The sequence below is a fragment of the Anopheles marshallii genome, chromosome 3, assembly GCF_943734725.1.
Source record: "Anopheles marshallii chromosome 3, idAnoMarsDA_429_01, whole genome shotgun sequence".
In the NCBI taxonomy this organism is placed as follows: Eukaryota; Metazoa; Arthropoda; class Insecta; order Diptera; family Culicidae; genus Anopheles; species Anopheles marshallii.
In genome coordinates, this window is record NC_071327.1 from 43,276,672 (window position 1) to 43,287,942 (window position 11,271).

General features: G+C 40.8%; 2 protein-coding genes across 2 annotated transcripts; one reads left to right on the forward strand and one right to left on the reverse strand.

The window, feature by feature from the left end:
• Positions 1-3,979: 3,979 nt before the first annotated feature.
• Positions 3,980-5,667, forward strand: LOC128714056 (CXXC-type zinc finger protein 1-like). Its single transcript, XM_053808933.1, has 4 exons — positions 3,980-4,012; positions 4,097-4,218; positions 4,305-5,372; positions 5,445-5,667. Exons 1-4 carry the CDS (start codon positions 3,980-3,982, stop codon positions 5,665-5,667), a joined length of 1,446 nt encoding a protein of 481 aa, XP_053664908.1.
• An 882-nt stretch (positions 5,668-6,549) lies between these two features.
• Positions 6,550-11,271, reverse strand: LOC128711880 (DNA-directed RNA polymerase III subunit RPC1). Its single transcript, XM_053806766.1, has 8 exons — positions 11,228-11,271; positions 10,199-11,162; positions 9,907-10,113; positions 8,553-9,816; positions 8,021-8,456; positions 7,402-7,929; positions 6,817-7,324; positions 6,550-6,738 (listed from the first exon to the last, which is right to left on the reverse strand). Exons 1-8 carry the CDS (start codon positions 11,269-11,271, stop codon positions 6,550-6,552), a joined length of 4,140 nt encoding a protein of 1,379 aa, XP_053662741.1.

Genomic DNA, 11,271 nt, shown 5'->3' on the forward strand with positions numbered 1-11,271 from the left:
AGCTTTAGCGCACGATGTTCTTTCTGCACAACACTATTCACAAATCATTCTCATGCTAACCTAATTGATCCGTCGCTGCTGTAACTGCGTAGCAAATTCAGCACTTGCTACACTAGTAACTGTGGAACTTTACATTTTTTGTGTAAACATTTATGATACTATGCGTAAAACCCACAACTCTTGTTTTAGAATCAAATACCATCATGTACTGATTTTATGTATAGTTAAAGTGTAGTGGCAAATAGTAACAAACGTTTATGTTCGTAAATTTTCTCAACAGTAGTTGAAGGCACAGAGAACTAATAACGGTAAAAGAAAAATACTGCAGCATTTCAAGCAACAAGAATACTATTCGACACAGCAGAAATTTAAACCAAAAATTACAGGAACAAAAACTAATCTCGCGTACTTTGGGTACCTTGTTAGTATAAAAAAAAAACAAACAAACAATTTCTTTATGAAACTTTACGAAACGATAACCAATGAGAAAGAAACAGAGATGCGTGCACTGCACATGACAAGTGCCAGATGGCATCACTGCTCCAAGATAACGCATTAAAGATCCGGATTCTGTAAATATGCACACGGTTTTAGAACATTTCCACTCTTCTCAAATAATTAATTATTTGCGGTGATGTAAGTCGCTACAACAAATAATATACATCATTTACATTCAGTTTCGGCGCGTAGAAAGGAAAATTGGGAAATGGTAGTATTTTATTAGAGATGTTTTGATAAAACGGTACGGCTTGACAATCATCGATTGCGAGGTTTTATCGATTTACTGTTTTGTCGTAAATTGTTCGATTACCTCTGCAAAAACAAACTACATTGTCATCAGAAAAGCCGGTTGAAATGTTCGCAAAGTGTATATTTTTTCTCAGTCTCTTATCGTCAATATTAACGTCCAGCTGAATATGTACCATCCGCTCACACGAGTATACAATACAAAATGGCCACCCGTCCGGAATCCTAGTAACTCTATGTAAGTCGTTTTGCTGTGAATGTGAAATGAAGGTAAATATTTTTTTTAATACGCCCAAAACGGTCAGGTCAGATGCACTAAAGGCGATCAGACCAGGTATTACGCTTCATGTCAGGATCGCTAGTGAACAATAAAGCTTCTTATTTTATATGCATTGTTATACAATTTCGAATTGATTGTGAACATATTTTTAGCTAACAACTATTTTGGGAAATTAATTCATTATTGAATGGGCGGCCCGGTGGCGTCATGGTAGCGGAGCCGGTCTTCACACGAACGGACCGGACCAAAATCCCATCCGGGCCAATCCCCCGTAGCAAGGACTGACTATCCGGCTACGTGGTAAAATAAGTCGATACGGCCAGGCCGTTCTAACGAAAAAAAAAAAAAAAAAAAAAATTCATTATTGAATCAGCGAACACAGTAAACTATGATGAATACTAATATGATTCGAGTTATTTACGTTGCATTAAAATCCCTTTGTGCAATGCGATTATCCCAACTGATTTGCACGGTAGCAATGATTTTGTGGTGATCTGTTTTACAGCACATGTATTTTTCCCGTAAAATGTATTTTTGTACAATTTACTACTCACCAAATGGTAAAATGCATCCAAATTTACCTTTCTATTTTTCGTCCTTAAACACACAAATAATAAGCCTGCAAACTGCAAAGGCTTCTAACGAAACAAGGAATCGCTTAAGCTTTGACTCTCATTCGCACAAAACCGGTTCTACGCACTGTGTACAGATTGTAACAAAACAAAAGTAAACAAAAACGCCAAAAAAGAAGCTTTACAATGTACATTTCACAATTATTAACCGAGAGCAAACTGCAAACAATAGATCGAGTACCAATGCAATAGGTAACTAAAAAAAAAACTTACAAATTCAAGCATCACGGTAGTTAACTTTGAAAAGCATGGTAGGTAAGCGAAAAACTCTTTACACGTAAAGAACAAACTACTTACCAATAGATACGTCTAATTGAATTTGTAAAACTTAAAATAGAAAAATCAAAAAGCCGTCTTTTTAATAACGATTTATACAATACATTCAAAAAACGCTTCAAGTTCGGTAATCATGCACACACCCGTCACCGGTGTCGTTGTCGATGAAATCTGCAATAAATAAATGCAATTTATCATTCTTCACGTAGCTAATTCTAAAAGCCATTCAGAATAGATGCGGATTGTGGCCTATTAACATTGAAAGTAGAACGGGCTGGTAAATGAAATGAAAATCGGTCAATGAAATTTTGTGATAACTGTCACAATAAACTAGAACAAGGATAGAGAAACAAGCGAAAGGCGAGAATAAAAACAACGTTTTGAGTTAATGTACCACAATGGCAATTTGGTAGTTTGCATAAGGTAAACCACAGTTTCACAGAGGCAAAATTAAGGTAACATTGAGCAACGGGTTGTACGACGTAAAACGTGAGAACATTAATATTAACACAAGGAGCTACTAACAAAAATCTGTCACCATCGTATTAGACGAACAAACAAACAAAACAGTATTTTGCCTTAAACTGCAATTCGACATGAAGTATTAGACATGACACACATCTTCACAAAACAAAGTAATGTAATAAATCAATTGTTTAACGAATTTTAAGCAAATCAAAAATGGGAGTTTTATTCGAAATTTTACTTTCAATAGAATACATTGAGAAAAATTTCAATCAGCTATAACGAACATCCTTCTGAGCATGTTAGCTTGTACAAACTGGCGGATCAATAAGTTTCTCTTTCGACCCATTATTCTTTTTTTCAAGCGCTCTGGTTTTCAGGTAGAACCAAATTCGATAATTATGTGAAAGTTATGCAACGGACGATTCGATTGCGATAGCTGGCTTCGAGCGTCCCAACTTTATAAGATAAAGTGAGCTCAAACAATAAAGGAAAACAAATGTTTTTACCAAAATCACGATGTTTTGAATGAAACTCTAGATACGCGGATATTCGAGATTCGCGGATTGCTCTGGAATGCATTCTCCGCGTATCTCGAATATCGACTGTATATCCTTCTATGCAGGGGGAACCTTTGAATTTCCCTAAATAATCAAAAGCTAAATGTTTCCCTTTTAGGCTTTCGTCTGATTACCATTACATCATTATATATGATACGCTAAATAGTATCATAAAAAGGAGAAGCCAGGTTATCCAGCAACTGTCCAGTCCCGATAGGCACGGATAATCGGCGCTCCACTGTACATATTTAATATTTAAAAATGTTCTGCCGTTGTATAATCCGTTGCCGTTTTAGCACAAACGAATTATAACGTTATAATATCTTTTGGGTTTGTGTCTTGGCCACGAAAAAAAAAATCGAGAGATGGCGCTGCAACATTGGAAAATTTTACCCTAGTTGATTCAAATGGCCTTTGCAGTTAGCTGTGGTATTCTGTAGAACACCCGTTCATTCTCTGGAATGATTTTCTCGCTGCTTTGCTCATTTTTAGCATTAAGATTTTGATTATTAGCTGTGGACTTTATTTAATATTTAAGATTTTACTATATTTTTGCCAAAACGAGTATCGGCTTTGTGGATACGATTAGGGAATAGGAATTTATGTAGATGGAATTATACGTAACAATAAATTTGCCATCGTTTTGCCTGCGATGCACATTCTACAAACTTTTCAATGTCCCTCGTTACTCTACGTGCAATGCAAACCGGAAAACTTTATGTTTCGCTACTTCGATTGGAACAGCGTGTGTGAAATTCTGTTACTCCAAATTTACCGAGTTTTTCCACTGTACCACACACTTCAAGCATGAAGCATAAACACTGATTCCACATGTCAAAATAAGCATAAACGCAAAATAGGAAACAAAACATTCTTCTTCGCAAAGCAGCGAACAATTTACAGATTCTAAAGCAGAGAAGCGGGAATTTAATTATTGTTGGAAAAGTACAAGAATTTCGCCGTTTAGAACGATAGTACTGTGAATTCCGTTGAAACTTTTTGAAAAGAATATAGCAACAATGAGTGAACTTAAAAAAAGGAAGAAAAAATCTGTAAGTAACAGCAACGTAAACTTGGAATGTTTCACGTAATTGAACCAAAGTTATTCTTACTGTGATACGTTTTATCATTTGCAGAAGGAGGAAATTGCCAAGGAGTTTGATTTGCCTGAAAGAAAAAGTAAAATCGCCACTATATACAAACAAGATGGACAGGCTTATTGCTTATGTAGATCATCAGACTCGTCGCGGTTCATGATGTAAGTAGTTTTTGTTAATATTGATACGATAGTTTATGAGATAGTCGAATAACATGCACCCGTTTGTTCATTCCTTTCGAGAATAGTGGTTGCGATGCTTGTGAAGAGTGGTATCACGGCGATTGCATTAATGTTTCGGAAAAGGAAGCAAAACACATTAAGCATTACTACTGCCAGCGATGCAAGGAAGAAGATCCGTCGTTGCAAACGGTCTTTCGATTAGTCCCAGTGGCTGGCCCAACACCTATTCCGGAGGAAAAAAAGCCGCCAAAGAAAAAGAAAGAAAAACCCATTGGCAGTTCTTGGGAAAAACGGTGCGGAAACTGTGATGGTTGCCTGGCAGCGAATTGTGGTAACTGTGACGGTTGTTTAGATCATTCAAAACACGGCCGCAAACAACGGTGTGAGATGCGCATCTGTAGCAACTCTAGTACTAGAAAAAAAGATCGGGCCGCTGTAAAAGCCGCCGGTCGAAACAAGAGAAGAAAACGTTCGCTTACGCCAGAGTTGATTCGAAATCCGGCACTAGAAGGTGATCGGCAATGTTTTGGTCCCGGTTGCATTATGACTGCCCGACCTCAATCGAAATATTGTTCGGATGAGTGTGGCATGAAATTGGCAACAAGCCGGATTTATCAGGTATTGCCTCAGCGCATCCAAGAATGGTCGCTGAGCCCGGCCGTTGGCGAGGAACAAAACAAAAAAGCGCTGGAGTCGATCCGTATGAAACAAGCGATTGTTAGAGCCACGCTCGCAGAGCTCGACAAACGACATGCGGAGCTGGATCTATTGGTTGAACGGGCAAAGCGGTGCACGCTGGATCCGAATGCCTTGGAAAATACCGACGTGGAGGATGAAATGTCGATGTACTGTATAACGTGTGGCCATGAAATTCATTCAAAAACCGCGATTCGGCATATGGAGAAATGTTTCAACAAGTACGAGAGCCAGGCAAGCTTTGGCAGCATCTTTAAAACGCGTATCGACGGCAATTCTATGTTTTGCGATTTCTACAACCCAGCAAGCAAAACTTACTGCAAGCGCCTTCGTGTGTTGTGCCCGGAACACTGTAAGGACCCCAAGATTAACGACACGGATGTTTGCGGCTGCCCCTTAGTGCGAAATGTATTTCAATTGACGGGTGAATTTTGCCGGTAAGTCGCCATTGAAAATGGGCATCTGTTTGTTGTTGCAAAAAGCTAACATTTCATTCGATTCCCTTTCAGAGCTCCAAAAAAATCTTGTTTCAAACATTATGTGTGGGAAAAGATTCGACGTGCTGAAATAGACCTTGAACGAGTACGGCAATGGTTAAAAATGGACGAACTGGTTGAGCAAGAGAGACAAATCCGCCAGGCCATGGCATCACGAGCCGGAGTACTAGGACTCATGTTGCACTCAACGTACAACCATGATATAATGGAAAAGCTGTGCACTGGCAAGTTTTAGACAAGCATTATGTTTGTTACACTAAAGTAATAACGCAAGGTATTATCTGAATATATGAATGTAAGAAATTTTCTCACAAATTCTTACATACCTCGTATGACCTAGGCATCTAACGTGCTATCGAGCCGCGCGTACATTTGTTAGAGTTTACAAAACGTCCGATAAGGTAAAAACTCACATAAAACTTAATTTTTTGTTGAATGATTGGTAGGAAGACTAGATCATTTTTTGAATGAATCCTATGAGCCCTTGAAATACTTGATATTCAACTTTCCGGATGATATTCACATTATTAAATTAATAACAGTTGCTCAGCAGCGGAAATCTAATTTACGTTGTGTAATAAAATCAACATTGAAATAAGAAACTTCCACAACCCGCATGTTCGCTGAATAAAACAAAAGAGCAGATTAAAAGACGAAAGGGAACATAAACCCTTTATGTTTCTTTTTCCTTTATCGAAGTTAAAACTTAAAAACAATGGCTCAATTTGACTAGTGAGATATCACTCTTTACCTCTCGGAAGAAATAGCTAGGTGACACGTTTATGCATGGGAATTTGGTTCAGATGAACAACTGCGAGTTCGGAAAGAATGGAAGAGATGGTAATAATGTACATTATGAGAATACATCTCCAACGCTACAATTCCAAATTAAAATTCAATTCATATACGTGAACATATTTTCTGTTGAAAAAACTATCAAACGTTTCTAGATGGCAAAATTTAAAACTGCTTCCATGAGCAAGAAAAGTGAAAAAATCAGCGATGGATTCGGATCCACTGTCATTTGTATGCGGAACGGCATGTTAGCACAAAACAGATAACTATATTTGTTCACGAAGGAATTTTATTGATAATTCCAATACGATCTGCGATCTACTTACACCATGTTAAAAATAGGCTCGCTAATATGCTCCAGCTGCGTATCGTTGTGGTTGTGAATAAGCTTAAACAAGCCGGTACCAATCGAAGCGGGCATACCCAGTATAATACGCTCCGAGACGCCGTCTACCGAATCCGTTTGTCCGTAGTATGCCGCATCGAACAAATGATCGGCCGTTTTTTCGAACTGTAGAAACAGTTGGTATATTAGAATCTTGATACTAAACAAATCAAATCAATCTAAAAACTACCGGTGTCAACTTACCGACGCAAGATTAAACACAGATTCACGCATTTTTGCCAAACCGTGACGTGTTATTCCAAGCACCTCCCCACGCGACGTCATTTGACTGGCTAGCAACATTATATGTCGGTGATCCACGCTCATTCCGTGGCCTTCCATCACTTCGGTGATTTCCGTCATAATTGTAGTTCGAGCCGCCTCTATTCCTAATGTCTGGTACACCTCCAGGATGTTATTGCTCTTGGTTCGCGTTCCAATCACTCCGAACGTGGCCATAACATCACGTAACCCGCAGCCTTCCACGCACAGCCGATACTTGGCCGTGCCACGGGAGTCATCGACGGCGATAACTGCTCGGGATACTTGTGGCAATCCTGCAACCACCACGTTCGGTATCGCTGTGGTGAGTCGCTGCAGTTCCGCATTTAAGCTGTGGCTGTGTTTGCTGCTATCGGGTCGAATAGTAATAATTGAAGCCCCACAAACATCCACATTATCTTGCTTTAGCTTTAGTTTGGACGTACATATCCTGGTATGAAAGGGTATACATGTATGAACGTCAGAACGATGAGAAAATGAAATAACCCTTATCAATGGTACACTTACGAGTAACGTATAGTCTCGGCATTCACCTCCAAACCAAGCACTCGAATGCGATCTAGGTCGAGTTTAATCAAAAGGAAACAGTCGTCTGTCTTATATACCTCTTCTACGAAGGACGAAATTTCTCCCAGTGTTGTTTTCTCGATGCGGGCTTTTACTTTACGCGCGAACTCCATGTTGGTGTTGTTCTCAATCTCCGCAGTTATGATTGGAGTAGAAATGGCTTTGGTGGCATTAATAATTTCGACAATACGAGGAACTCCCTGTGTAATGTTCATGGAAGCAACACCAGCAAAATGGAAAGTTTTTAACGTCATTTGTGTACCGGGCTCGCCGATACTCTGTGCGGCCAATGCACCAACGGCCGTGCCCGGTTCGGTTATGGCTTTGTTGTACTTGTTGCGTACTTCCAACAGAAATTGTTCTAGCTGACCGGCGGTAGTGCGCTCAACTTCCATTGATACTTTTGGTCCGTTGCGATAAAGTCGTTGAATTGCCGTCAACCGGGTGGAAAACTTTTGCAAAAAATCCCTAAAATCATGTCAACGATATTTAGCATTAGTAGCTTCATATTTCCTCTATTAGCGGAAAACTTTCCTTCTGAACCATAAGTAATACTTACAAACATTCAATGCGAAAATTTTCACCACATTTAGAAAACTCTGGTTTGGATAAAATTCGTTTTCCTACACTATTCACTTCCTCTCCGCGTAATGGCAATTCATCGCGGTAGGGTAGCATATTGCGCACATGCATAAATTGTCTATCAATATCCACCGGTTTATTCTTCACCTCCATGTAGACAGGGTCCAAGCCGTCAGCACCATAGGTGAATTCTACTACCTCACCAATGGCGTTCCGAACGGTACTATCATACTGTACGACCAAATCTTCAAGACATTTGACCAAACGTCGTTGTAGGTAACCCGTCTCTGCTGTCTTGACCGCCGTATCAACAAGTCCTTCTCGGCCAGCCATGGTGTGGAAGAAAAATTCGGTCGGTGTTAAGCCGGAATAAAAACTGTTCTGCACGAAACCACGAGCGGCGGGAATTTTAGCTGCATGAAAAGATTTATGACAATTGATGAATGATTTGTAAAATAAATATCGTTCATGAATAGTATGTATTCTTTCATGGACAGGGTTATACTTACAAAACTTTTCAAAATGAGGTAACGCACGGTCCTCAAATCCGTTAGGTACTCGTTTACCGTTGATAGCTTGCTGTCCGACACAGGCAATCATTTGTGAGATATTGATGTTCGATCCTTTCGAACCCGATTGGGCCATAATAAGTGCGCTGTTGGTTGGATGTAGTTCCCTGAAGCAAGCTTTTGCTGCTAGCTCACGGATGCTGGACAGTTCCTTCAGCATGACAGCTTCCAGCGTTTGCTCCGCAGTGCAACCAGGTTGACACTGCAAGGTTCCCTTCTTCATCTCCGCTATATACTCGTCACACTTGCGATATCCATTTTCCAATAGTTTTTGCTTTTCTTCCAGTAGCTGCCGGCTTGGTGTAACATCACCGATGCCAAACGAAAATCCGTGGTTCATCATGAAGTACGATGCCATCCGTGCCAATCTCCACATGGATCGAATCGCAAAATCCTCGCCAAAGTCGCGCAGAATTACATAAAATATACAATTCTTCGTGCCGGAACCTAGTGTACCCTTGTCCATGGCACCACATAGCAGCTGCGAGTTTCTTATGACTACCCACGAATCCTTCACACACAGATCCATATCTTTTGTGTAGTTTCGTCCCTTGGTGGACAGGTTCGCGTTCACACAGGAAAGGCTGTTGGGTTTCAGGATGAGGCTGAATATTTGCTTACCAGTCCACAACTTCCGTGGCTTCAAAATGGCTGGTCGTGGCAAATCGATTACCATGTTGTAATCCGGACCCGATAGCATGCAAGCGGCTAGCTGCATCACCTGTTCGCGGGTCAAAAATTGATCCTTTTGCGTAAGGAGATATCCCCCGGTGATGAAGTCCTGTGTGGCGGCTATAAGCAACTCTCCGTTGCGTGGCGTTACCAAGTTTGACTTGTTCCCCATTAGTACAAACGCTTCAGCGCGGGCCTCTTCCGTTTGCGGCAAGTGAAGATTCATTTCGTCACCATCAAAATCAGCATTGTAGGGCGTGCAAGCACATTCATTAAAGCGGAATGTTCTTTGCGGTTGAACTTTTGCTACGTGACACATGATGCTCAGTTTGTGCAGACTGGGTTGACGATTGAACAGCACGACATCACCGTCAATTAGGTGGCGCTCGACAATATCACCGCATTTCAGATCTTGTGCTACTTTATCGCGATTTCCATACGCGAGGTACTTCTTGAACGCGCTCCCTTTCTGTTGTACATAGTTTGCTCCCGGATGTTTGTCGGTACCATTGCGAACCAAGTCCCGCATACGCTGTCCAATCGACAATAAAACATACATATGGACTAATGTTATATGGAGCAAACTTACACATCTAATAATAATTCAAAATCTATTAATTACCTTAATATTGGCCGAGTTCACTTTTTCTGGAAAGGTTAGAATTTTTGCTACCTTTTCCGGTACACCCACTTGATGTATCATCAAATTAGGATCGGGAGAAATTACAGTACGTGCTGAAAAATCCACTCGTTTCCCCGAAAGATTTCCTCGAAAACGGCCTTGTTTTCCTTTTAATCGCTGAACGATTCCGCGGGTGGGCTTTTTCGGCTAGAAAGCAAAGCATAATTCAATGATAGTAACTTCACCTAACAATAGAATGCTTATGTCGTGCATTGGTAGCGAATCTACCTACCATTAGCGAAAGCGGGATACCGGACAGTTCACTGTTGAAGTACAGCGCACAGTGGAGTTGCAAGTAGTCCCAATCTTCCTGTATCAGCTCTATCTTACCGCCGGTCATCATGTGTTTTGCAATCACGTCGCTGATGAGTAATATTTCGCTCTGTTTCATTGTTAAATCGTCTTCCGTCGTGCCTGCCTTTACTTCCGATACAACCGACGGTCTAATGCAAACCGGGGGCACAAAAACGCGCGTGACAATTAGATCAGCCGGATTCGATTGTGCGGATGTCATCCCGAGCAATGGCACGTCGCTTTTTGGAATATTTCGAAACAAATCCAAAACTTCTACCGGATTCAGTTCCTTTGACAATGAAGCAGGACCGACGACGGTTTGCGAAAGTTCACGATTTGATTCTATTGCGGATTGCATCTGATGAAGTGCATTGGTGACCAACGGATCGGACGGCTTCTTTCCACGAAATGGTTCATGCACTATCTTCATTAGTCCTGGGCCTTTCTTTACCGGACCGTTCAAGCTGTTACAGTAGGGACATTTGGTGCTTTTCTTCGCTTTTTTCAACACCTGACTGTGGATAGACTTCTTTGCCAAGTATGATAAATTGGGATTCATCAGTCGAGCGCTAAATTGTTTCTTTTCCTCTTCCTTCAACATTACTCGAGAGCATACTTTGCATATCGATTGAAGAATCGTGATCGTAGCACGAAAGTGGCCCACGTGAAATACCGGCAGAGCCAGATCGATGTAGCCAAAGTGTCCCACACAATCATTTAAACCTTTCTTGCATGTTTCGCAGGTGGCTTCCTTTTGACTTACTCCCATTCGTCGGTCCAGTACTCCGTACGCAACTGGTGTACGTTCCGCATTTTGATTGTACAAATTCTTTGCAACCACATGAAGATGAGCCTCCTGTTGAATTTGCTGGGGGCTGTCAATATTGAACGAAACTTGCGATCTGCGGAACGGAACAAAATCACATGTAAATATTCAACGATTTAGAAGCTCATTTACCAGTATTACATTTTCTTAACTACATCCGCTTCACGAAACTGCTCCTTTGGCAT